Source organism: Falco cherrug, chromosome 8 (assembly GCF_023634085.1).
Source record: "Falco cherrug isolate bFalChe1 chromosome 8, bFalChe1.pri, whole genome shotgun sequence".
In the NCBI taxonomy this organism is placed as follows: Eukaryota; Metazoa; Chordata; class Aves; order Falconiformes; family Falconidae; genus Falco; species Falco cherrug.
Window position 1 is genome coordinate 18,196,334 of NC_073704.1, and position 27,896 is coordinate 18,224,229.

The 27,896-nt window shown below is 42.0% G+C and overlaps 2 protein-coding genes and 1 long non-coding RNA gene across 3 annotated transcripts in view; 2 read left to right on the top strand and 1 right to left on the bottom strand.

The window, feature by feature from the left end:
* The window catches only part of PDE11A (phosphodiesterase 11A), a 134,066-nt gene extending 114,465 nt beyond the window's left edge, over window positions 1-19,601 (top strand). Inside the window, exons 19-20 of the mRNA XM_055718621.1 lie at window positions 2,605-2,688; window positions 15,995-19,601. Of these exons, the coding sequence (XP_055574596.1) occupies window positions 2,605-2,688; window positions 15,995-16,156 (246 nt within the window). The 3' untranslated portion in view covers window positions 16,157-19,601. The remainder of the gene's footprint in view (window positions 1-2,604; window positions 2,689-15,994) is intronic.
* Window positions 96-26,304, bottom strand: LOC129736647 (uncharacterized). Its single transcript, XR_008733560.1, has 4 exons — window positions 25,850-26,304; window positions 5,617-5,734; window positions 2,704-2,860; window positions 96-2,296 (listed from the first exon to the last, which is right to left on the bottom strand). It is a non-coding gene; the product is annotated as an uncharacterized LOC129736647 (long non-coding RNA).
* On the top strand, window positions 22,289-25,044 carry IFT70B (intraflagellar transport 70B). Its single transcript, XM_014282954.3, has one exon. The coding sequence runs from the start codon at window positions 22,506-22,508 to the stop codon at window positions 24,504-24,506; it is 2,001 nt and encodes a 666-aa protein (XP_014138429.2). The 5' UTR covers window positions 22,289-22,505; the 3' UTR covers window positions 24,507-25,044.
* Window positions 26,305-27,896: the final 1,592 nt, after the last annotated feature.

Genomic DNA, 27,896 nt, shown 5'->3' on the forward strand with positions numbered 1-27,896 from the left:
ACACACAGTATTCAAATGAAAAATCACCAGCTACTTAACGAAAATCAAAATTGTCAGATTTACTTTATGCTGCAGCTGTCTTACCTCCGTTATTTGATGTATCAAATGCTGAAGAGCATTTCTATAGGTATACTACTAAATATATCACTGTGATTGAAAGGATAAATTGGTGTTGAGTGGAATATAGGCAGATGGGTATAAAGTGTTAAACAAGAACTAAGAAAAAAGTTTCATAAAGATTTTCATGAACAATTTGAAGAGAAATCTTCATCCAGATTAAATACCTCAAAATGTTGACAAGCTGTTATCTGGAGGCAACATGAGAAGAGTAACAGAATATTCTAAAGAATTTAACTTACAAGCTATTCACATATATGTTTTTTCTTCCAAAAAATAAAAAGACCATTCCAGTGGCTCAGACTTGTTTTCACTTTGATAATACTTGCCCCATGAGCCTGCAGTGATGTAATGGAATCAAAGTTAGAAAGTTTGTAATAAATAATGCTCAGATAAAATAAATGGCTTTTCACTTTGTATACTGACAGAGGTTGGGACACTAATGAATTTCTTCCTTACAGTAGTTCTGTGTGTACATCTCAGAAAAAATAGTAGCTATAGTCCAGTACAAGAGTAATCAGTCAGTCATGGTATTCACAATTCTGAGACCAAATCTAGGCCTGAATAACTGCAAGTACCATTCCAGATAATACAGATTTAAATGCCTTTCCTGCCTTGTATGTAAAATTTGCAAAGTGTTTTTCTCATGCTAATGAAGGAATAAGAATAATACTAGGAAGTAATTTTATGTCAACACACACATTAATGTTACTGTCTTCAAGTAGCAATGAATTCCAATGCAAATGGCCCAGGTCCAGCAACCTTAAGAATTATTTTGAGGTGGTATTACATCTACACCTGGGACATACTGTAGACTTGGTAGAAGAGCAGAGAAAGACAAAAGCCAGAGCTTTCTTCTGGACTCATGTCTTCTGAACATCTGCATCCAACAGCCTAGACAGATGGGAAAGAAGAGTGTATTGCTATAAATATCTTTAGTATTTCCTCCATCACAGGAGCCCTCTCACTCTTCCTTTGGACTCTACAGTCTTGCACCAAGGAATACAGCAATTTGTGGGCCACACATAGGATACTTTGAAGCCATACATCCTGAAAGAAGATTTTCCTCTCTGTTCGGCCCTTCACAATTTCAAAAAAATCCAGTAAACAGATGTATTAAGTGTTTTATGTCGGGAGATAAGGCCAGCAGATAATCACAATGTGAAAAAAATGTTCATCACTTCTAACAGTTGATGGCCGAGAGTCAAAGTCATGCCGAGTTTTACCACATTAATGAGGAATTTTTGAACAAGGTCAAACCTGATGTACTTCATGACATATCACTGTGACAAGCCACCTAGATAGGTATTGCTGCTATTGTTAAATGAGAGTTGTTAAGTCATCAAGATAATGTGATATTCTCTTCTAACTCAAGGGTTTTTTTCTCATGTTGTGCTTATAAAAATCTGAAAATTACAGGATTTTTCAAAATTATTGGAATAGAAAATGCAGAATTTTCCAAAATCAAATCCATGATTCCCATTTAAGATCAGAGAGTCCTTGAAACTTACCTCCTGGTCTTGTTTAGGTACATGGTGTGATACCTGTGTATGTCAGAAAGAGCAAGCTACAAATACGAAGAAATCAACCAGACATTTAATGTAATGTAATATGTATAGTCCAGAGTTTCTAGAAGGTGGAGAAGGAAAGTAGATTTTCTCAAGAGATGTCAACCTTGAGGAGATGGGCCCAGAGGAAGAACAGACTTTCCACAGAAAAAGACAAAGATTTAAAACTTGGCATACTCAGAGAGTTTTAAAAAAAAAAAAAAAAAGCCATTCAGTATCAGTAAATGGTGTGGATGGGCCACTAGAAGGAGGATTAAAATCCTGTAGATGGAAAGCTGATGGAGCCAAGTAATCTCAAGTAGAGATTACTTGAGGAATGGAGGAAACTCAACTCAACGTTCAGACTCTGCAGAACCGGGTTTCTTCCGTCTCCTTTGAGCCTCATTAAACATAGTCTTCAGTCTCTCTAATTTCCTCTGTAGGGCAGTGCAGTGAGCCATGTATTAGGCTGTTTCCAGAGGAACAAATTGGTAACTGCTCCCAAAATGGATCTGTTGATTCCCCACCCTTGGGATTCACAGACAGGGCTGGTTCTGCAGAAAGGGTCTGTAACTGGGAGGGAGGGAGCCAGCCCATATCCATCACTGTTCATTTTGCTGAGCTGGAAAACCCTGTGTGCAAAGGTATCTACTTAACATTTCTACAGAAGGTTTCTTACCAGCTCAGCTCCAACTGTAGTGTATTTATTTTACATCACAGAATTATAAAATCCAAATACATTCAGCCTACAAATTTCAAAACAGAATTGAAAATAAACAGTCTATTTTTCATGCAGACAAAGCAGTAGGAAGACTGCTGCAAATATTGATTATGATTCTGGTTGTGAGAATTTGATCGTAGCTCCAAAGTGCTGGATTATGTGTCTGTAAAATACTCCAGTGTAATAAAGCATGACAGTTTTGTTCCCTTCTCAATTCAGGCCATTTTTGATCGGAACAGGAAAGATGAACTACCCAGGTTGCAGCTTGAGTGGATTGATAGCATCTGCATGCCATTGTATGAGGTAAATTTTACTTACTGCTCCTGTAGAGTCCAGAGAAGATTGTTCTTGCGTCTCCAGGGAAAAAGAGTTAGCTTACAGCCTTGAAGGCTATTTGAACTCTTATCTTTCTTCGACTTTACCAAAAGTCTGAATTCTATGCAGAAAACTGTGGATTCCCTGAAGGTGGTAATATCTGTAAACAATATTACTCTAAGTTATAAAAGCTGATAGGGCACCTGTTTATTTTGTTGGAGACAAACTGATTTTCATCATGGCAAGGTGTGGAGTGCTCTGCAGAGAGGTGCCAGATGGACAGCCTCTTAGGTGCTGCTGTCAGACCTCTGAGTATGTGTGGCCCAAAGGGAAGCTCGAGGCCGACCCTTTGCACTCCCTTCTGGCTCCTTTCCAAACTGTTAAGGAGCACTCTAGGCCAAGCCTTTAAGGTCAGTGACAAATGATTTGTGGTTTAACCTGTGTGCTGTTTAACTTGGAGTTTACTCATTTAATCATGCTCCTACACTGACTGCATGGGTGCTTGATATAAGGTGTATAAGCTCTCAAGTACTACTTTATTAAGGCAGTAGATGAACAGAATAATGCTTCTCTCTTTTTGGATTAAACCAGCTTCAGAATTTGACTTGCATAACATATGCTTCGCCATTTTAACTTTTTCTCTCTTATCTGTATAGAAAGCAGAGCTACACGAGCAGGATGGTAAATGGAAAATAACACTATAGAACTATTTAACCGTCAGTGTAACTGTGTCAGCCAGTCTTCCTCTTACTCACTGAAACCGCGCAGACTGCCTTATGCCACTAAAGACTGCCAGTTTGGCCACTGATACCTGAGAAAACATGGGGATGTTCTCACTAGGCTTTTTTTGGGAACTGCAACATGTCCTCCCTGTTACCTCTGTACCCTAAACTGCCTCACATCTCCAAGCAATGAGCAGGTCAGTGATGATACAAAGCCAAGAGCTGGGAAGCAGGTACCAGCTCCCATGGTAACATTAAACTGATGGACTAGCTTCCATGCACACAAACAAAAATGGATTGGCAGTTCCTTTTCATTTTATAGACCAGATATGTCACCAGTAGCGTGTGAGGCAAGAAGGATGATGTGCTTCCCCTGCCCCTCTGTACCTTGTGGCATCTGAGGCTGCCATGGTGGCAATAATGAAGGGGGTGCCCAGCAGCAAAGGCAGCTCCTGTTGTGTGACATGGACAACATGCGCTTATGTAAACAGCGAGGTGGGCTGCTGCTTTGCCAGTAAATCCTGTCCCTTTCTTAGGTGGGTCTTTGTTGTAATGAAATAAACTAAACCTCCAGCTTCCAAACAATTAAGGCAAAGCAAACACAGAAGAAGAATATAAACCTGTATTTTTAAAATACCAAAATCATTTTGGACAATATGGGGAAAACTGACTTCGGACAAAAAACTCTTGTGGTGTTCCTTTCAATATAATAGTTCATATTGCACTAGAATGCATATTATACCAGAATTCATGATTTGTAATAGCATCTGTAATCCAAAAATGTACAATAAAGCAGGAAGAGCTGATAATCAGCCCATCCTCTGCATGAGAAGACTACATCTGAGCACTAAAGCTCTGGTTAGTTAGCTCCATCTTAGCAGGAGATCTCTGGGGAATATATTCACATCTGATTTCCCTGCTTTCTGCTGTCTTTGCATCATGCTGTGCAGCTATTAGCCTGCTGCTCAACAACTTAAAAAAGAGACACCATCAAACCTGGAAGTCATTGCAGCACCAGCCTTAGGGGTAAACAGAAAACTTGATGTCATAGTATCACGCTGCGGGAGATTCTCTCTTCGCTGTGGAGCCAAGTTTTAATTTTCATATGCAGCTTAATCAAACCTCAATACACATATCACATCAGCAGTGTATTCAGGCATTGTAAATCCCCTGTTTAGGGCCAGCTGAACACTACAACTATGGCTAAGTCCCAGATACTTTTTTTTCTTTCCTGATACAGTCTTTAAAATTCTCGCCATTGTAATACGTTGTGGGGACTGCATGTGGGGAGAGAATGGGTTACATCATTACAAATGCAGCATAAAGAGGCAGAGTGGCAGCTGACAAATTAGTAAAATCTTAGTGGTACTTATATAGCTCACTAGCATAGTGCTTATAAGAACCGTATGTTTGAAATAAGCATTTGACACTTATTTTGATGACAAAATTACATTAAACCATAGAGAACAAAATCAAGGCTTCTGCATATAGGTTTTTTCCATACTAGTGATCAGAAGTCCTGAATCTGTGTGGTTAGATCTTAGTATCCAGAACCCTGAAGGGAACTCTGTGGGGAATGCATGTGTCCACACCGACACAGTTGCTACAGCAGGACCTAATGCTGTGCTCTGAGTTATTTGACACCCACACAGTAGAGAGAGCCCCAGCAACCAGTGAACGCTGGCAACTCCTGTTAAAGTCAGACAGATCAGCGAAGTCCCCTGAAATTCTCTTTGCTCAGAGTAGTTCCCAGGTGTAGGCTATTGGCAGCTGTGGATGTCAGAAACATGCAACAGAGAAGGAACATCACAACCCAGACTTCCAGGAGTGGTCTGACACCACCCAATGCTGCTGACAGTACTATAACAAACCATATCTTCTCCACAGTTAAAGCGTAGGAGCTAGGCTACATACCGGAGTGCCCATGAGGAATGTTTCATTCTTAAAACAGTATATAAACTTTGCAGAGCATTTTAGGGAGTTACAGCCTTCTAGCCTTTTTATTTTTTTTTTCTCCATTCTGAAACATTCTTTGGGGAAATTTGGTTCTACCTCCTCCTTACACATCTGCTCTGCTCTCTGCATTTCCTTAAAGTAGCTCAAGACAACTCACTGTGAGGTGCAGCTCCTATTCCAAGTAAAGGATAGTGAGTCTTCCTTTACTGGGAAATGTGTATCACATCCCTCTGCTTACCTGGCTGGAACTGTTTCCTGATTGGCCTCTTTCTGTCGGAAGGTTTACGAGTGACAGCAAATCGTTGAGATCTGTGCTGCTTCCATTAGCAATCCTGTTTGACTGCCCCTTGGAATGCCTGCCAACCCAGAAGAAAAAAGGTCAAAGATATACAAAACGTGCTACATCATAAGCAAATGTGGAGCTTGAAGCTGAATATAGATATATAATGATAGCTGGGTATATATAAAAAAAAACATCCAGGAATTATGCACAGCTATATTTCCCATATCCAAGTGTCTAAATCCAAAACTTTTCTACGTTTGCTCTGTAAGCCTGACTGCTCTCGGCACAAGGCAAGCCATGACTCTGCTCCCTTGCTCTCTCCCACATCTGCCGCTCAATGTGGGAATCAAGCCACCTCCAATTTCAAAATACCTTAGTAATCAAATCTGTTTCCCTCACGCTGGCGATCAAAGGTTTGTGAGGATAAAACCTTCCCAATTTTTTGTTCATTGCTTTTTATTACACTTGGGACATTATAATTTTATTGAATTTACTTTTTTTGTTACTGTAGTGATCACTGATCAGAGTATTTTTATGTGACAGTGGAGTTTTTGCCTTGAGTAGCTGAACAGCCATCCATTTACTCTGAAGCTCTGATTTTAGGGGCTTTAGTTACGCTTTACTGCATCACACTTGCTCTTCATTCAAAAATGCCAGCAAGAAAAGCATTCATCAGTAGAGATGAGAAACAAGCTTATTAGAATAATAATTTATAAGGAAAAATGCATTTTTTTGAACTGTAGAGCATTTCAAATCTACTAATGCAGCTTCAGCATGAAGTAATCATCCCCTTTCTTTGTTAGAATGTTCTATAAAGGGGAAGCATATGCAATTAAAGCAGAAAATCTAAGACATCCCAATGAAAATAAAGCACCGTGGCTTCACTGACAGCTGTGTTCACCACACAGAGTATTCTGTACCTATTTGAACGTACATGTTTGTGTAACCAGAAACAGAATTTTTTGATCATGAAGAAATTACCTCTCTGACCCTCCAGTACAGAGATGCTAAGAGGTTCAACACAGACAGACTTCTGTCCTGAACTTCACGGTTTGCATATACCTAAGGCAGAATCAGCCACAGATTCTTCCCAACTCAGATTAGATTTCTCTGTGGGGAGCAGACAGAATGGGAAAGTGAAGATCTTACTCTTTTTAATCATTATTTTTCTCACAAATAACATCAAAGCTTCAGCAATTCACGTCAAACAAAAGATGCTAACAGAAGCCCAGCTCTGTTCACAGCATTGTTAGGCAGAGACAGTAACACTATGAATAGCAGGGCCAAAGGCCATGCACTCTGCTTCTGGGCAGATAAATACATAGTCAGGTAGTCAGTGACAATGACAGCAGCTATTTAAATTTAAGGGAGATGGCTTTGTGGAAGATAAAGAAGCTCATGGCTTTTACAACTTATGCGTGCCTGAGATTGCCCTGCTCACCTCTACCTTGGTGCTCCATTGAACTGCTCCATTTTAGTGCTATTTTTAGTGCTATTCAAGATTTTCTTGGGTATTGAGAGCTTTAAACATATAATAGTATCTACAGAAGTGAATTTGCATTACTCCATCCAGGATTCTAGGGGGAATCTGGGAAGAGTAGAAACATTTATGTTTGGCCTAGCAAGTACTTTAAATATTTTGAATGGAATGTGGAGGGACAAAGTCCTTCTTTATCATGCTGTTTGACGTACTTAGAAAGAAATCTAATCACTCTACAACTCCAAGAGTTCTAATATGCCTGTCTTCCTACAGAAGACAATGTCTGGCCTTGTAGTTAAATCTATCATTAGATTTCTGTCTTTAGATACAATGAGGTAGCTGCAAAAGCATCTATTCTGCTCATAAACATACATGAAATGCACAGGGTATCATAAATGGTAGAGCCCCTACAAAGCATAGAAAAAATACACAGAAATCTCCAACAATCATGGCTACCTCTGTGCTTTTAATTTCTCTGGTTCAAGAGTTGCCTTTGATACATGACTTGGAAGTGCCTATGCACGAACAGTGATTTTTTTTTTTCCCCACAAGTGTATTATGTAGTTACAATTACAAAGCAGGAGATTAACCTTTTAATATTCCTTTGCAGAGAAGGAGGAAAAGGTATGCTTTAAGAATCGTGCTTATACTGCTATGTCCTGACACAGCCTTTCCTCGGTTACTGCTTCTACCCCCCTTCCCTCATTGCTTCAACTACAATTTTATATGAGGAAATATTGTAGAAGAAATTCGGGGTCTGGACCACTCCTCTAGAAGTCCTTTTCCAGAACAAAATGTGTGCGATAGTCCTCACTCAGGCAAGAGTCGCTGGACGCAGCCAAAACAATTACTTTTTGTTTCAGATATTTCTGTCCTCTCTATACAGTCAGAATTTAAAAAACTCTTTAAATTATTTAATAAGGAAGAGTTTAGCTGTATGAACATTTTGGAAATGGCTTGCTGTACCCACCACTCACCCATATCTGGGACTGTTGGTACAAAAGTCAGAGCACTGCTGTTCTATTTTTAAGTTTGCATCTAGTCAGGGGGCAGGGATAGCACTAGGCAGTGAGCAATATATAGACATTCCCTGAAATACATTCAGAAGTTATTAAATGTTTTAAAAAAAGAAAAATGGAACCAGGCATAAGCTATTCAGAAAAATGTGTTCATAGGAAGCAATTTGATCAGCTCTGTGTGATTCTCATTGAAATCAGCTTTTCCTTTGTAGCATGTTGAAGGAAGAACATGACAACTTTCAACAGATCCTAAAGAATACCATAAAGATGTACACTTTTGGCAGGGCTTATTTCTGACATTGGATTTGGATACAGAGTCAGAGATAATGCATCTATGTTTCCTGGGACTGCCTGGCTGACAAGGATTAGTAAGGCAGATAGGCTCAGGATGCAGCATGTGAGACACCATGGACAGAGGCTGCACAGACTGGCAGATCAAATTAGTCTCACTTTCTGTTGAAATCCAGGGGGTAATATTATCCAAGAAAGAGCAGGTGCGACACATTCTGCTGTGTTTGTAAGACATTTGCTTCAGAGGAAACTTAATCAGGCCAAATGCTAGTGCTGAGGGGAGTCGGTAGCTAAGGATTACATTAGGAATAAGGGCTTGTCCCAGAGAAAGGAGATTTTGGCACTGCAGAAGGATCTTTCTGTAACCTTGAAATAGGAAGTCAACTAGTTCAGCACTTTTGTTGCCTTGTTGCTTGTCTACTGATTAATCTAAACGAGGCCACCTAGGATGAATTCTTTTGAACTTGAAGACTCTGATACTATGACTGTATTACAGCTTCCAGTAACGGAATAAGCATCAGTGAACTGTTTTCTGCCACTTTTGTATTAACAGAGAGAAAAGGTGAAGAAGACTTTTACAAGAAAGAAAAACTAGGAAAAGAAGAAAAAATGCTTTTATTTGCAATTCCCTTCTAAGTCAGTCACTATTTCACAGTGTAACATGAAAAGACATAGTTCTGGTGGTTTCAGAGCATCACAAACATGTTTTTTTACAATGGGGACAAAGATCTCGATCCTCTTTTTCTGTTTCTTGAGAGCAGGGAAGGATTCATTTTGCTTTTGGAAATTAACAGAATATTATTTTTGCTGGAATTTTTGTAATTCAGGAAGATTATTGTTGAAGCATTGTATTACTATCAGCAGTTTTAAGAATTTACAAGTTTTCCCAAATTGCTTTAAAAGAAGAGATAGCAGATAGCAGAAACAAGTACTTTTTCCTCTTCAAACGAGTACTTCAACTTACTTCTCAGATAGTCATGCCAAAAAGGTCTCAACTGAAAGGGCAAGCCATCAACAGAGATGCATGGGAGAAGATAGAAAAAACATTATTTGCCATTGACTTTAGTGAAGCTAAGCTTCACTCAAGGCTTTCAGCCTGATTTGCGAGAAAAAGCGAATAATTCATAATACTACGATTTCTGTTGCTGTCTTATTTAGAATTATCTGCCCAATGTGTTGCGAAGGACATGCAGTCATGTATGGAAATGTATATAAAGATCTGAGGAAGTAGACTGAAAAGTTGGCAGATAAGGTGGAAGAGACAGCCAATAGAGGGAACTCAAATCGTACAGCAAATCTGAAAGAAGATAAATGGATAATTTAACAGCCATTCAGTTTTCAAGAAAGACAAAGCACAAACTACATTGCATCAGAAAAGGAGTAGAAATGATGATGGATGAAACGTTTCAAGTAAGTGTTTAACACAACAGAATCACAGTTGCCTGCAGAATTCCCAGCTGAGGGCAAATTCAAAGAACTAAATAAGCATATGAGACTGATACGGTTTGAAGAGTTTTTCAAAATCTATTTAATAGCAAAGCAGAAGACATTGATCAGCTGCTTGGTTAAAATGTTGAAGGAAAAGAGTTAGAAACGTTCTGTCTCTCACATGCTTTAGACATAGACTCAAAACCATAAACAGCAGAGCCAAATAAGAAATTGTTTATGAAGTAATAACTCTTCCTCTTCTGAGCAAACCCTTGGTCTTATGAAATTATTATGAGCAAATGAATCATTTGCAACTATAGCAACACATCAGTTGAGCTACTTCAGTAGGTACCCAGTCCTTCAGTATTGCTCTCCCTTTGATGGCATAGCACGCTTGATATTGGTCAGAGCACATTTGGCTACCAGAAGCTCTACATATTTTCCTTCCTGAAGTACCTGACACATTTTACCAGTGGAGGATCTTGCTTTATAATCATCCCTCTACAGTGTGTGTGTTTACTTACAAAGGAGTGCAGCATTACTCTTGCTAGTGTACCATCACCAGAAAGAAGCACTATGCTAATTCATAGTAGAAGATCTGAACACCTGTTTGTGTATTAGATCCCTTTCCAGGCTCAACTGGCTTCCTTCTGCACTGCTAACAATTTCTACAGAGAAGCTAAAAGAAACTCCTGTTTTCTATCAGGGAAGTTAGTAGTACATTCATTTAATCTAATCACATTTTTAGGCATCAGAAAAAAATTCCCTGGCAGAAATGCACAAGTAATGCACTGATGCATTATGTACTTGACGACCTGGACCTCTCCTCAGTAAGCCCTAGAAGGAATAAACAGTCTCCTTCAACAATGGTGTATTGCCATAATATACTTTCCATACACTCAGCCCCCTCACAAATACAGTATTTTTTTCTGGAACATAATGATTAAACATGGCCCTGAATCAGTAGGGCAAATAATTAATCCATATACACACATAGTCAGAGACTGACACAAGTTAATCCCTATATCTTCTCTGTATTGCTTTATCTTCTGTATTCTACCTATAGACAGTAGAATTTTAGCAGTCTTTTTGGTTTTAGTACACAGGTATATATACAGCAATACTTTTGGGTTTTCAAAACAACTTCCATCAAGCAATTGTATTATGAAGACCAAATCTGTGGATGACTGCAGTACAGGTTCCCTTTTATCTGAACTAATCTGAAGTTCAAGGACTTTCAGATAGATGGCTCACCTTTGGCCTGTCTATTCTCACGTGAAAGCCGCTTCAGCAAAACTCAGGAGTCCAATTCAGCTTTGCTGTAACTGGTCACGACTCCCCTGACTTCAGCAATGCTTCATATGCTTACACCAGGTCTGAATTTATCCCTACGGCTTCTCGGTCACTAGTCCTCCCTTCCAACTCAGAAACTGCCTACATAATAAAAGTGATTCATTAGAAACCACTGGGTTCCAAAGTAGAGTGAACACTGAGACCTATAACTTTTTGATATGTGCTCAGTCATAAAAATGAATTTATATGGTCTTATTCCATAAACTCACTTTACAAATATTAGACCCGCAACCATACTTCCATGAGCTGTAATCTTGTCAAAGCTCATAAGTTAAGCAAGGTCAAAATTGGTCAATATTTGGATGAGAATCTCCAGGGGCAGAAGTATACACTCTGGAGGTCCTGCAGTGTTTGTAAGTTAGCCCATACTGTGCTCCTCTTTAAAAGGATTTGGCATTAGAATACAGCAAAATGTATTTGCTTTAGCTGTACTTTAGACTCTGGCCGCATCTGTGCTCTCTCTCAGCTGTTTCAGCTAAGATGCTTTCCCAGAGATTAAAGTGATACAGCTGATAAAGTCTTCTCCCCCACCACCACCCTTCAACCCAGGAGACAGATCTATCAACAGATGCCTCCACTGCTACCTACCACACTCTCCCTGAAGAGACTTGCTTTATCTAGCAAAATATACCTAAGAAATACCTCTCTATACCCAAGAAAAAACACACTTCCCTCCTTACCTTCTCCCATAAATGGCTTCCTCAGAGGATCTCATGCTCTCCCCCTTTTGAGCTCTTCCTTCAGGCAGCCCTGCACCTCTCCCAGGTGCACACAATATATTGTTAATTGTACCGGAGGAGCTTATATGTAAGAGGAGCTACACCTTGTGAAAGTATGCTGTGGGCAGAACAATACGGAGTCACAGAAGACACCTAAATAATTGGGGGTGGTAGGAAGAAGTCAGTGCTACACAGTAATTTTCTGAACAACACCTTAGTCACCCATCTGAGGTAATATATGGATACAGAAGGGAACTGCAAACCTGCCTGGCTTTTCCTAATGCGGGAGCATGCAGCTGCCAGCGTAACTGCTTTTCCAGCACGTTTTATCACTCTGCTGTTAACAACAGCTTTTACAGTAAGGGGGATACAATGGGAAAGGTCACCAATCCTGTACCAATTGCCGTGTACCAAGGCAGCTGCATTGCAGTGGAAGGACTGCAAGTGGGCATCATCGAGGTCCCGGGCAGAGAGACGGGAACTCTCCCAGGCAGGGGTTCCGTCACCGCTGTGCACGGCTCACTGCCTGCAGCTCACTGCCTGCCTGCTGCGCCAAGGAGGGGCAAGGAAAAGGGGCATTTCTGGACCTAAGAGTTTACGTGGCTGTATCCCGTGTCAGACAGCTGTTGAAGACCAAGCTCCTTCCTTCTAAAGCAAATAATAAATTGGGCGTTAAGAAGCTGGATACCAAATTAGAGATCACTAGCAAAGCTGTTCATTAGAGGCATGCATCAAAAATAGTGGCATGGAGGAGCAGTACATCAAGGGGTTCTCATGCAATAAAATGGAAAGTAAAAAGTGCAGCCAGGAGGTAGAAAACCCTGACTAGGCTACAGCCAAATAAACTTAAATAGCTCTGGGAATAAATTGGTGGTTTAATCCGGATCAGGAACAGGTGCTATGAATGTAATTCAGTAAATGGTAGAGAGCCTGCCAGAAGGGAGAGAAATGTGTTGGTTTCGAGATAATTTCCCAGAAGCTTCATAAAAGAAAATTGATTACTGGAGTTTAATAATTAAAACAGGGCCAGATATATAGTAATCAAATGAGTTTTTAATTACATCTCAAGCAGAAATAAAATCCAATTTGTGTACTTTGTATCAGAAGAGTCCTACTGAAATGCTTTGGTAGCTTGGAAAAAATAAAATAAAAGCTAATTTCCATAGGAATTATAGTAGTTGGTTTAATTAAAAGCCTAGATCAGAATGAGAGAGCCCCAAAGTGAAAGAATACTAAACACAGAAGCAGTGGTTTAAACACCAAATCAATGTCTGAATAAAGACATTTTATAGACCAAGTGCAAAATCTGCACTGTCAAGAATCCCTATCTAAATTACTGTGTAAGAAAATAAAGTTTCTTAAAATTACACTATATATTTTGTGAGTATTTCATTGAATTAATTGTTTGTGCTTTAGTAAAAATGAGTATCAAAGACATGGTTTATTCTTTCTTAAATACTCCTTTATTTCATCAAAGTTAATGTTATTAGTTAACCATTCTTGTAATTTATCTGATAACCTCTGTGCCCCTGGGTTATTAGACTGTAATATGCACTTAGGTATATATTTGTAAGAAATATACGGACTTAAAATGTGTCTACAGCTAACTGTGAGTTAGAGTGATTGCCACAGAACTGTGTGGGTACTTCTTGAATCCATTCTCAATTTACCTGGTCTTCTGGTCTCTGCTGTAGTTAACGCAAAGCTAATTGATTCAAGCACGCTCAGTCCTCCTGGCACTGTACGTGAGAGGGCTGTCTCCTACCATAAGAGCATGGCATATGCCTAGGCCTGGAGGGACAGGCACAGCAGTAGGTCATGCCCAGACCTTTGGATTTGTTAGCTGGCACTAGGACTGAAAGCATCACGGTCTTGGGGTCAGTCTTGGCAAAAAAACTGCACAGAATGGACACAAACATAGCCGAGAGCTGCACAGCCACGCTGAGTTAGTCTACTGTCCCAATGAGCTCCTTCTCCTTCTCCTATGTTGCCTGTGAGAGGTATAGGTTGCTGGTATAGCACTTAGGACAGGATACTAGATTTTGGGCTTACAGATCCCGGGGCTGACGAGGTGTGAGTGCACAATGCCATCTTTGTGCTTAGAGATGTTTGACATATGCTGATTTTTAAACACGAGTTTAAACACCGATTATTTTTTTTTTTACATCTAAAGCTTATATTGGAAAAATACTTCACAGAAACTTTTTCAAGATTTAAGAAATACCATCAAGCTTAACTGCCAGGGGATGGATACTGGCTTTGCACAGAAAGGATCTGATAAGTTGCTGTCAAGAGTTGAGTATCTAATGTGCTGCCTCTAGGCACAGAGTTGGCAATGATAATGCAGATGCTAATGATAACAGCAGTGAGCTTTTCAGGTATTTTCAGGTGTTGCTAATGTATTACTGACCCTCTGTTTCGGACTCCGCTAAATCAGGTTTGAGGAATACACAGTGGTCTGAAATAAAGAGCTAAAAATGGGGAACTCTGAGGCACAGTGATGGGAATGTTACAAATCCACGTCCATTCTATCAAATGAATGGCTATCACAAGCAAACAATACTGTATGTGGCAGAGACTGCAGTAAACTCTGTCTCTTACCCCAGGCCCAAGGTTGCAAAATTATCTGCCCAGTCTCTGCTGTATTCTAAAGAAATAGTTTCAAGCAGATTTGCTTCAAGTTCCACTCAAACCAGCTTCTTACTCATGGCGTGATTTTTCAAAAGTGCTGAGCCTTCATATTTCCTACTGAAGTCAACTGAAATTGCAAGTTTTCAGCACATCTTAAAATCAGGCCATTAACCCTTAATTATCATATAATAGCTCAATTAAAAATCTACCAAGACTTACTTCAGTAGCTAACCAAGCTCCCATGGCTTGCAGACTAGCTATAAAAAAATCTAATTCTTTAGTGGTGTCTGGGCTCTGGGGACCAATAAAGTGGTTGCTGTTAACCCTGCTATTTAAAGCAAATCATGGAAATTATCAACTGCAAAGGTACCTGCTTCCCCTTTCTTTTCCTTATAATTCTGTGCACTTCTAGAAGAACAACCTTTTCTGTCTTCTTTTATTATTTTTTATCTTGCACTAACCCTGTATTTCAAATTACAAATACATATAGTTTCCATGCTATCAGAGAAAGCATGACACCCAACTTTCAGCAAAACCTATTTTTTGCTAATCAAAAAAAGCAGAAAAAGAATAATACTCCTCTGTGTTGAAAGGGCACGTTACATGACCGCTTGGGAGGTAGCTGGTTAACCCTTTTTTCACACCCAGGTTCTGCTGTTACTGAGGTTCTGTGTCTCTTCAGTGTAGGCACAAAGCCTACTGAAGCACTTGTGGTCTTTCCTTATAAGCATTTGATACTAAAGGGGAAAGTGAAATTAACTTCTTACAAAGGTGTGCAGGAATCATATAATTTTGAGGCTGATTCAAAGCTGGCTGAAACCAGATAAAAGATTTTTACTGGCTTCTATGAACTTTGGACTGGGTATGTAGAAAAGAGGTGATTTCAGTGTAACCTAAAAAGAAAACACTTCTTTTTCTTTCATTTTGAGCATACAAAAATGGATATTTTTTTTGCCAGCTTTGGAAAGCACAGTGCTGTTATTGATAGGAAATAAGAATCTAGCACTGGAGAGAATCTGAGGGTTATTTCAGCTTTGTCCAGCTTGTCATCCAACCACTGGATGTCCTGCTTATAGATGCCAGCACTTAGGGGATGCCTCAAAAGGACTGTCTTTAAGGATTACAAGGCTAAAGTAGTTGAGCAGCAACTCTGCCACATTATGTGTGCTTTTTCACATTTTTGGTGGCTTACTTAAAAGCTCAGGTAAAACAAGCGAGATCGATACAGAGATCTCAATGGAACAATAAGCTTTACCTAGACAGAAATTTACAGCTGGCTGTGAGGAGGGTGGAGGCATGGCACAGATTAAAACTCTTGGTATCCTGTTACTCCCTGGACTGTCCATCAAAGGAGTGGACATACCAGCAATATTTTTTCTCTCATCCTCTTATTTTTCTTAATCTTCTTCTAGTGTCTAGTGAAGCTGAACGTGAAACTGAAGCCTATGCTGGACTCCGTGGCAGTAAATAGAGGTAAATGGGAGGAGCTGCACCAAAAAAGGCTTCCTTCTCAGGCAGCATCCTCGTCCTCCTTTTCCTCTAGCTTTCCCGTGTCTCTCAAAGACATAAATTAAGCCTGCAAATGTCAGTGTTGCTTTACGATAAGAGCTGTCTGAAAGGTTTTCATAAGCTTAAGCCCACCATTTTTTCAAGAAATGCTTTCACAGACATGCTTAATTGATTGGATATTATCTTGGTGGCGGCATAGTTTGCTTTTACTGGGAGGCTTAGTGGGACTGAAAGAAAGGCCTCTGGTGAGATTGCGCTGGTATCTGGAGCGACACGGAAGACTTAGCACAAGAAGCATTCATTCAGCTGCACTACATTTCAACTGCTGCTGTAAAAATCTGTAAAGCTGACAACAGACTGAAATATAAGAACTTACAGCTTAATGAAATTAATAATACAGAGTAAAACCGGGATGCAAGCTGGTCAAATCATATGCAAGGAGCTGCAGGAAAACAGAATAGTATGTAATTACATTGTTGTTTTGCATCTCTTCAGTACATGTTATGAATCAATTATGCCTGCTTTTGTGATGTTCCTGTCTCACTCTTCCCTCCTCTTTTATGCCTGAACATTCTGAAAAGCCTGCTTTGTATTCTAAAGAAGTATTTTTTTACAACAAAGCTTCTTAGTGATTGATCAGGGCCTTTAGAATTGCCTACCTTTGCTACATTTAAAAACAAACTTTATTATCTTTAAAAACACCAACCTGTCCCTGCTTCCCTAGGAAATTCATATTAACAGTGCAGTAAATTTCTCAGCAAGGGGAAGTTTGCATAAAGGCAAAATATTGCATTGTAATTTTAGAGGGTTTTTTTTCTTTTAAAAAAAGCTCTTTTAACATATTCATTTTTTTAAAAATTACTGTGTCCTGTAAGGAAAAGACTAATGGGCTTTAATGAAAGTAGAATACAAATAAAAAAAGAAATCTGTTGCCTTGTGCTTCAGGTTTATATTACATTGAAAAGTGGACCATGGATAAGACTTCCTAATATAATTTCCAGTTGAAATTAATATTTTGAAGTGGTGGAGAGGAAGAATATCATCATACCAGACCAACTACCTCTTACTTCTCTTGCAGTTCTTTCAGTACAATTTGAGATGCTATTATGGCTAGCACAGCCAGCACTAGTCAAGACTCACATGCAGACGTCTGTAGAGGTGTTCATAAAAATCTAATCAAACATGATAGGTCACAAAACCAAATGCATCTGTTTCTGTGTGATGATGCTGGTATTACCTGGAAGTTGGTCTCTTTCCATTAGTGCAAAGATCACTAGCATAGCAAAACTATGATCTATGATTTGAGAGTGCTTTCTCTGCTGCATGACCGGTCACAAGAGAAGTCATGTTGCAGTGCTTACGGGTTCCCATTCATAGGGGAAAAAAGCCTTTGTACTCCATGACAAATGGGATTCTAAATATAGGGCTGTCTGGCAGCAGAAATTAAAGCTGAATTCAGCTTAGTTTTACACCTGTGCCAAACTCCATTTACTTTAGTGGAATTACCTTGAACTGGCACCAACTTAATGGAAATCAGAATCTAGCCCAGCTGACCAGATGCTAAAAAGAGCTTTCCTCCTTTCTAAGAAAAATGAGTCGTTAGCGCCTTTGAAAAGCTGACTACATCTGTCTGACAATCAAACAGAAACAACAAATCTGCTGATCACTTAAAAAAAACCCACAACAAAACAAAAACACTCTGTACCACTGATCATGTGTGGAAGAGAATAGCTGGAAATTTCAGTACCATTGCAAGCCAATCTGTTAGTACACAACTGAACCACATCACTTTCTCTAGCAGAAAGAAGCAGGGAAGGAGCAGAAACACAGACTGCACAGCAGTGAATACATGCACCAAATGGTAATGTTTCTGCTATTATTTTACCACTTCTTTCCTCCCTGAATAAAGACAGATGCAGGATAGTAAGCAGGAAGCTTTGTAAGCCATACAAAACTTACAGCATGTACTTTATGGGAGAAACGGTACTAGGAACTGACATAGTACTGCTGGCAGGTACACACAGCTTTCCTGAATGTTGGTATTGCATATTGCTAAGTATAACGTAATTTATAGCGCATACCCTACAGCTTCCCCCAAGGTTGAGTCTCCCCTTATTTCCTCTCCTTTTTATTGGCTTCAGTGCGCTGTTGCCCATAGCAACACCCACTGGCAGGGACGGGGATTCAGCACCACCGCAACCTGACATACAGCTGAAGCTCTAACAATGTCAACCATCAATCAAGTGACTGTTTGTAATTGCCTCCATCTATTTCTCCTGTCTTTCGGTATCTTTGCTATTGTGGGTCAAAATTCAGAAACTGCTGACTAATGTTATGGTTCTGTTCCTCCATCACAAGGAAGAAAATGAGAGAGCACGGCTAGATCTTTATCAAATTGTTCTCGGGCAAAATGAAGCAACCCCACTGAAACCAGAGGGGCACAGTAGTGCATCTCAGAACAGCATTTGGTCTCTGAAAGTGATAGCTCAATCTTAAAAAAACCCAACGAACCAAAAATCTTATACTTTTTTTAACACTTAGCTTAGGAATCAGCAAGAGACTTGCATTTTTGAGAGAAAAAGATTTTTTTGTGGATGCGTGCAGTAAAGAAACATACTCCAAGTTTCTTATATTTTAAGATGGTGGAAAACTTTCTAGCTAGTGCTTACAAGCTAGATGTAATTTACAGAAATTTGGTATAATGTACAAAAATTGTATATGCTTTTCCTTATTTCTGACAGGGAAACATTTTCCCAGTACTTGTCAGTTTTGCCAAATTCTTCCAAGATGTGTACAGGAAACATGACTCTGTATGTTATTAAATTGACGTTCCCATGTCTTTTACTTGTTTCCCTGCCCACTGCACAAGGAGAGATCAAAAGCCATTGAAACATAAAACACAGGTCCACAAGAGCAGAGAACAAATCAGAGGGCATGTGGAGAAGAGGGCAGAGACATTGTTACCCAGGACAGTGCTAGCTAGTAAACTGCTGCTTGGCCTTTCCCTTGAGATGCCCAACACATCTGGTCTGCCTCAGCAAGACAAGTCATCGCTTATTTGCCCCAGCTGGTAGTGGAAATTTGGCCTTGGATGAGGGTTCTAGCATTTACAATTGCAGCGCTACGATGTAGTGAGCATGTGGAGCACCCGTAGGGTCACTGAGGCTTCATTCTCCTCCCAAAGGTGCTTCAAGCTCGTTGAACAGCAATGCCTTTTTCCTAGGTGTTCTACTGACTAGTGCTAACCTCAGTCTTGAGTTTCGTCAGGTTTCTTGTCTCACAAATTAGGGGCTGTGAGGTCTCACAGGAGCCAGCCAACAGCCCTCACCTTATCAGCAGAAAATATCAGCAGAAGACCTGGGTCTTCATCCCCATCCTCAACGACAGTTCAGGCCACGCAGTAATCCCACTTAGTATTCCTACCCATGAGGCCGCTTAGCAAAATCAACCCTTCTGCACACACAAAAAATATCAAAAAATAAAAACAAATAAAAAGGCATAAATGCCCTAGATTTGGAGCAGGCTTTTGAACTGCAGGTGCACCTTCCTCACCAGCCTGTGAGGAGTCACAAGGCTGGGCTTGTCACCTGCCCTCCTGCTGAAGCCCCCTACTTGTGCTCAGCAAGGAGATGGGACACCTGCTAGGTACAGCCCCAATTTCTGCTTCACTCCTGGGAGATGCACAGAGCAGACAGGCTTTGGTGGCAGAGCTCAGGACTTCTGGATTAAGCTCTGGATAAAATCTTTCTGGATTAAAGTGCTCCCCTGCAACATGACACTGTGACCCCACTGGAAAACCAAACACTGTCCAAGGCAAGGAACACCTCAGGTAGAGGCTCTGCTGTTGTTCAGACAGAAGGGTTTCCCACCTCCCAAGTTGGAACGAGACATCCAACGCGTGTCTTTGGCCATAATTCAAGCAGTAAAATCAAGACAGTTTCCCCTAAAAGTGCCCCACCATTTTGCCTTTCTGCCAGCCTGGGACCTACAGACAAAACAGAACAGCTTCATAGCGTGACTGAGATACAGACATCTGCCTCTCTTTGCTCCTGCTCCAAAGCAAAATCATGCTTACAAGGTTAGGCAGCTCACAGAAGTTTAAACTGGATGCCTCACCTGGCAGTTGGACAGTGAACTCCCCATGCATCTCTGTCACAGCCAGCCCCTACTATTTGCAGGGCCAGAGATCTTGCTTAGAAGGTCATTAGTACGCTTTTTGCCCTGCAGACAATAATGGCAGAGTAGATGAGTATGTTTCATTTTAGCTCAGGTATTCCTTCAGATGGTGTCCTTGGTACAGCAGCTGCATTTTTCTAGACTGGTGACCTTGCTAATTGATCCTTCTTATAGTGCACTGCAATCTCATAATGTGCCTGTAGTTATCAACAAAGCCAATAATAATATTCACAAACTACTTTTTGAAAACTGCAACCAGCAGTGCCTAACATCATTTGTAATATTTAGACAAATCAATCACAGTGGAAAAACAGGAGAGTTTCAGTCTACAGGCCGAATACTTACATTCCCTTCATAAAAACAAAGAGTCTCGGTTACTAATACATCATGTATGCATTTGAGTAAAATTTTAGAACAGGTTTATTTCAAGGTTATGTAAAACATAACAGACCTTCCAATGCTTAGAGTGTTCTGAGCAGGAAAACATAGACCAAGAAGGTTCTTTATTAGTTTTGTCAGAGAAATGGAAGATTTTAAGAGTAAAATCATGTGAATGGGTTCTAACGTAACAATGAGGTGGGAGGTATAAATCTGCTGAAATTAGACACTCCAGTGATTTCCATCATTTGAATGTGCCAGTACTGGAATACATACTGTATATTGCTTGTTACCTTTTCTTTCTTGGATTACTTTGTATTTAATTACCAATTTACAAGCATGTTAGCCACTGCATCTTACAGTTTTGTGGGGAATACCATTATAAGCACTGAACCTTTGCCTATGGGAAACAACTGCCACATGCACAGAAATACTGTGTGTATGTTCTAATGCAAGTGAATCCTACATAGTTTCAAAATGTGTAACTTCAGACTTCTGCATCCTTTTCGCACTTTAAGACCATTACCCTCATTGTTTTGCTTTAGTAGATCAAACAATGCTGATGCAGCTTTTTAAAGCATGTTTTTGAAATTAACAACTTGGTTTTATTGATCTCTCTAAAAAAAATATATTAAATAATTTTAATGGTTTGCTGTGATTTTTAAAAAAAGTATTTTTCTTTGAAAGTACCTTGTTGGGATGAATCAGAGCTGTATCAATTGATTACTGAACCACACAAACAGAGGACCAGGAAAACACAGGCAACCGAATGGCCAGATACAATCACTGAAACATGATCTTGCAGCACGTCGCTGGGAGCAAACCAAACTTCACTGGGTACACTTGGCATTAATCTGGAATGACTAGGAACCAAGTCTGGCTGGCAACTCTAACAGCACTATTTACAGAAATTATAGTTTGTGATCCTGGCTGTATCATTGTTCAGTAGAAATACTGGGGGGGGGGGATACCCTCCAAAGAACAATTATGTTTTGAAATAGTTTCAGAGAAGTTAGAAATAATTTTGATTTTTTTAAAGCTGCAGGAAAGCTGGTGTACCGTACTAAGGTACAAACATCTGTCCTTCCATCACCCATAACGAACTTTGGATCTCAGTAGGCTGGGAAGGGAATGTTTCACATTCAAGAAGCCCAAGACATCAATAAAATACTTAACAGCCTGTGTCCTAGAACTGTACGTTTATCTTGGGGCCTGCTTTTGGAGTGCCACTTACTGCATAACCAAACATTCAGCGTAACATAGCACATAGCACATAACACAGCACTCAGAAGTAAACCAAAGGCAGCTGAATTTGATTTCACACTTTCCAGCCTCGCGAAATACTGAAACGGGACGCACAGGAGCCGGAGCCCTGAGCCGGTCTGGAATCGTCACTAAATGGCCCGTCTCACTGCCCGGGACGTGAAACACAACAGGGAACAGAAAATGGCCGGCGCACGCGGCTCCCCGCCGGGCCCCAGCTCCCCCTGCGCGGCCGCCGCCCCGCCCCTCCGCGCGTGGCGCCGCGGCAGGCCGCCTGGGGGCGGAGGGCGGGGAGAGCGGAGAGGCGCCAGGAGGGGTCGCACCGCGCCCGGCGCCCGCCCCCGAGCCCGCTCCCCGCTCCCCGGCCGTGAGGTGGCGGGGCCCGCAAACGGACGCCTCAGCGGCGGGCACCACAGCTCCCGCCGTGCCCCGCGGCCAGCCGCCCGCCGCGCCGCCCGCGAAGCGGCCGCTTCCGCTTCCGGCGTAGCGGCCGGGCGCGTGGGGCGTACTTCCGCTCCGGCGCCACCCGTTGCCACGGCAGCAAGGGGCCCGGCTTCCGCTTCCGCCCCGGCGGCAGCCGTTGCCGTGGCAGCGGCGATGGAGGCCGCGCCGGTGCCCGACGGGCAGTACACGGCCGCGGTCTACGGGCTGATCGGCGGCGGGCGGTGCGGGGAGGCGGTGGCGCTGCTGAGCCGCGAGCTGCAGAAGAGCAGCCGCTCGCGGGCAGGGCTCTCCCTGCTGGGCTACTGCCACTACCAGCTGCAGGACTTCGCGGCGGCGGCCGAGTGCTACGAGCAGCTGGTGGCGCTGCACCCCGAGCTGGACGCGTACCGGCTGTACCTGGCGCAGGCCCTCTACAAGGCCGGGCTCTACGCCGAGGCCCTGCGGGCCGCCAGCCCGCTGCTGGACCTGCCCGCCTACCAGGGCCGGGCCCTGCGCCTCCAGGCCGCGATCCACTATGCCCAGGGCGACCTCCCGGCGGCCAAGAGCCTGGTGGAGGAGGCGCTGGCCGCCGCCGCAGACGGCGGCCCCGGAGCGGCCGAGGACCCCTCGGAGAGGGCCGACGCCGAGATCAACCTGGGCTGCCTGCTGTACCGGCAGGGGCGGCACGAAGAGGCCAGCGGCAAGTTTGCCGGCGCCATGCAAGTGTTGGGTTACTACCCTGAGCTGTCCTACAACATGGCGCTGTGCTGCTACGCGGCCAAGCAGTACGCCCCTGCCCTCAAGCACATCTCCGACATCATAGAGCGCGGCATCCACCAGCACCCAGAGCTCAGCGTGGGCATGACCACGGAGGGCATTGATGTGCGCAGCGTAGGCAACACTCTGCTCCTGCACCGCACGGCCCTGGTGGAGGCTTTCAACCTCAAGGCGGCCATTGAGTACCAGCTGCACAACCTGAAAGCGGCCCAGGAGGCACTCACAGATATGCCGCCAAGGGCTGAAGAGGAGTTGGATCCAGTCACGCTGCACAACCAAGCGCTAATGAACATGGACAGCCAGCCCACTGAAGGGTTTGAGAAACTGCAGTTTCTTCTGCTGCAGAACCCCTGTCCACCAGAAACTTTTGGAAACCTGCTGCTTCTCTATTGCAAGCATCAGTACTACGATCTGGCAGCTGATGTGCTGGCAGAGAATGCCCATCTGACCTATAAACTGCTCACACCTTACTTGTACAACTTCTTGGACGCCATTATTACTTGTCAAACTGCCCCTGAGGAGGCTTTTCACAAGCTAGATGATTCAGCAGGGACAATGACTGAGCAGCTGAGAAGGCTCACGAAGCAGGTACAGGATGCTAGGCAAAACTGGGATGATGAAGCTGTAAAAAAGGCAGTTAATGAGTATGATGAGACTCTGGATAAATATGTGCCTGTCTTGATGGCCCAGGCAAAGATCTACTGGGACATGAAGAACTACACAATGGTAGAAAAGATTTTCCGCAAATCAGTGGAGTTCTGTAACGAACACGAGGTGTGGAAGCTCAATGTGGCTCACGTACTCTTCATGCAAGAGAACAAGTATAAAGAAGCTATTAGCTTCTATGAGCCGATAGTTAAAAAGCACTATGACAACATTCTCCATGTTAGTGCCATTGTGTTAGCTAACCTCTGTGTCTCCTACATCCTGACAAGCCAGAATGAAGACGCAGAGGAACTGATGAGGAAGATTGAGAAGGGGGAAGAGCAGTTGTCCTATGATAATCCTGATAAAAATGTCTACCATCTTTGCATTGTCAATCTAGTCATTGGTACCCTCTACTGCGTGAAGGGAAACTATGATTTTGGTATTTCAAGGGTCATTAAAAGCCTGGAGCCGTATAACAAAAAACTGAGCACTGATACGTGGTATTACGCCAAACGGTGTTTCCTATCCTTGCTGGAGAACATGTCCAAGCACATGATCATGCTACGAGACAGTGTTATTCAAGAATGCATTCAGTTTCTGAAGCAATGTGAGCTGTATGGAAGAAACATCCCAGCTGTCATTGAGCAACCCCTTGAAGAGAAGAGGATTCACAGTGGAAAAAATACTGTTACCTATGAAGCCAGGCTTTTGAGGGCGCTGATGTATAAGATTATTGGGTGGGCTGCATAAATGGTGTTCCTGTACAGTAGAAATGAGAAATTTGTGTCTGTTCTTTTCTTATGCTTGTGAGGTTATGCTTGCCCTGCTAGTCCATACTGGCATGTGTTTTTCTTGATTGCTTACCTTTAAAGATTTTGTCCTATATTTTAACAACATTCAGTGGAAAATACAGTATTTGTATGAAATTAACCTGCACCAAATAACTAGGAGCATCCTCAGCAATCTGTCATGTTAAATACACCTTAAGGTATGTTGACCAAGAACTTCATTACAGAAATACCATAGGGTTTTCACCTGTAAAACATTTTATCCTTCTGAAATTTTGACCGAGTTTCTTTTCATTAGTTGACAGTTGAAAATAATTTGTTACTCATCTCTTCTAGCACAGAAATTGAAGAAACAGAGTTAATTCCCTAATTTCTGCCTGTGTCTGAAATTTTTCTTCTGTTTTTTCCAAGCTATTTTTAATATGCTACAGACCATGTTGATAGTACATCTAAACATAAAAAATAGCTTTGTAATAAAGTATCAGTCCTACAAACATTAACATTGCCTTTTGCTAACTCAGTAATAATGCATGAATGTTCTGGCAAATTGTATAACTAATACAGGGATCAGGAATATATTCCAAGAATGATATATGAGGAGGATATATTAGGATGGTACCTCGGTTTAGGTCTACCCTTGTAGTAAAGTTCATTATGAATGGACATAAATGGCTTCAGAGACACTGCTCAGTACTGCCCCTCAGCATCTGCGACCCCCAGAGTCCCTGTGCCTGTGCCACCTAAGCGGCAGCTGTTGCCCTCCAGACCTGTTTGGTAAGGTGCTTACTTAACAACATAGTCCTCCATTTGCAGCCTGGCCTGCTCCTTTAACCCCAATACCATTCTTAGAATATACCAGTCTATGGTAAGAGACCTTGTGAATGTAAAATTGTATTATTTTCCATATTTCTCAAAAAATCATGTGACTTCCATTTCATGCAAGGCTTGCAACTTCTATGCTTACATGGAAAAAGTTCACTTCTCAGTTTCCTCCTTGTAATACTGTTCCTGCATCTCTTAACACCTCTCTGAAACCTTGTTTATCTGCTTAATTCATTTACTTGGCATCTCCATCACACTGGCATCAGGCAATGCATTTTCTCCACAACCTTTCCATACGTTTTCAACCCTATTACATGTTTCACAGCTAAGTGAGGCCAAAATACCTTTCAGTGGTTTTATGAAGTTGGGTTCTGTGCCCTGTGGCTGCTCTCCTTTTTGTGTATTCTGCCTTCTGAAGCAATGCGTGACCTGAAGTTTTTTAAATAAGGATCAAAGATCTGTGGCTTTAACTCATTTGCTTACCTTTCATACTGGTTCCCTGAAGAGCTGTCAAGGGGAAAGTTTCTAATTGGGCTGCATGTCCCTCAAAATCCAGTTTCTATGCTGTGGTTTACCTGGAAAGAAACAGGACACCATTTTTGAAGGCTGCTCTATTATAAAGCAATAGAATGCTTAATCCTTCCACAGAGTTAGTGGATATAGGGACTGAGCAGGTCTGCAACCATTTCAACATACAGGAAGTCAACTCTGCTTATCTGCTGGGACAGAAACCTGTCAGGGCCAAGCATATCTGTAGCTAAAAGAAACGGCTGTGGGTGAGGTAATGTTACAGTTAACCCAAAGCTTCCTATAACAGTAAAGTAAAATCAAATTTAACAGTGTCCAGAATGGGAAAATATTCTAGAGAGGCTAGAGAGCAGGCAGGAGGTGTGGCAAGGTGTCCTAGAGAGGCCTCCATAGCTTATTACTAGTCTGTAAAGCCCCCGATTATGGTGATATTAAATATTTGCCACAACTGCTTCCCCACGAGGAGGAAACCCATGATTTCAAATTTTGTTTACCTCCATGAAGCACAGCAGCAGGCTGCAAAGTACATTTCTAATGTACAGTGGAACTGTATTATATATTATGTAGCATAAACAGGATGACCTTTAAAAAAAAGTTTTTAAAAGTCATGCCACATAATGGCATCTGAAGTGCAGTAATGGGCAATGACTCAGGGAACATCAGCCATGTATTTAATATTCATTGTGCATATTCTGTAAAAGTCAATGCACATTTGAAAAAAAAAATTTACTTTGCAAATCTTGCAAATGTTGAATGCCCTCTAATGGAGAGCAATTTAGAGACTTTTCCATGGCTGACTGTTTGGTGACGTTCACATGCACTAGCGGTTTCTGTACAGCCGTGCGTGACTGTCATTAGGGCACTGCAGTCAGGATTAGCCACACTAAGCACTTAATCTCTTTCTCACCTTCTGTGGCCACGCAGGGGGCCCCCACGAATAAGCAGGGATGATAGGGTCGGCTGGCTCTGGCACACACTCTCTGATCCTGCCAGCCTCCAGGGAAGGCACAGGGCCCTTGGGCACAGGGTGAGAAGGGAGAGCACCGTGCTCCCCATGGAAAAAAATGTACCTATGAAAGGACATGGAGTGGTGCAAGATGTGGCTGTTTTAGAAGATATGGCTAGAAAGCAGTCAGCCTGTCTGGAATTTGCGTCATCCTATTGCAACAGATCAGACGAAGGGGAAAAAACCCGCACCAGACAACCCCAGAGAAAATGTCAATAGCAGCATTTTCCTTATTCTTCCCTTTTCTTTCTGTTTTTACTTGCTTTTCCTCTCAGAGTACGCTGTGCGCCCAGACAGCCCAAGGCTTCGGAGCATTCTGAACACCATGACCCAAATGTGGAGAGGCCTCTGCTGCTGCAAGGAGAGGGGGAAGGGGCAGAGCTGAGGCACAACAGGAGGAGACCTGGGACAGCTGCTTCCTCTTCTGCTGTATCAATGGATGCTTTTGTGTGGGGTCATCTCGGTATCCCAGCAGTATTTTCCACCCTGTCCACATAGCCTCTTCCTCAGCAACAGCCACCCAATCTTCTCGTGGCCACAGCATGCCGCAGCAGATGCCCCTGCCCCATTTTTTTTGTCTGCCCCTCCTGTGCCCAGAACTGGGTCCTGGGGTCATGCAGCTGTTGTCCTTTGCAGTGTAAATGTGTCACTTCCCCCTGTGGCAAGCATGTGTTTATAGCATCTTCAACTGCAAAGCACTTTGGTCATGAAAAATATATAAATGTTACAACCAGTTTTACTACAGTCTTTATACTGCATTTAATATTATCACTATGTGACTTACACACAAAATACATTTTTAAAGGAAGCACATACACTCTTAAATAAAGGGAGGACACCAAATAATGGTTTATGCTCCTTAGAAATATAGTAAAATCCACTTAAATTAATGCCCTAAGCGAGCACAGTTCTTCTTTTGTCCACAACCAAAAATCACTGTTTTAATTTAAAAGAATGCAAACACAAAACACTACCCAGAAGCAGCTGACCATACTC

What these genes read in the sequence shown, in the direction of transcription:
- IFT70B (XM_014282954.3), top strand. Translation starts at nt 22,506, where the DNA reads ATGGAGGCCGCGCCGGTGCCCGACGGGCAGTACACGGCCGCGGTCTAC.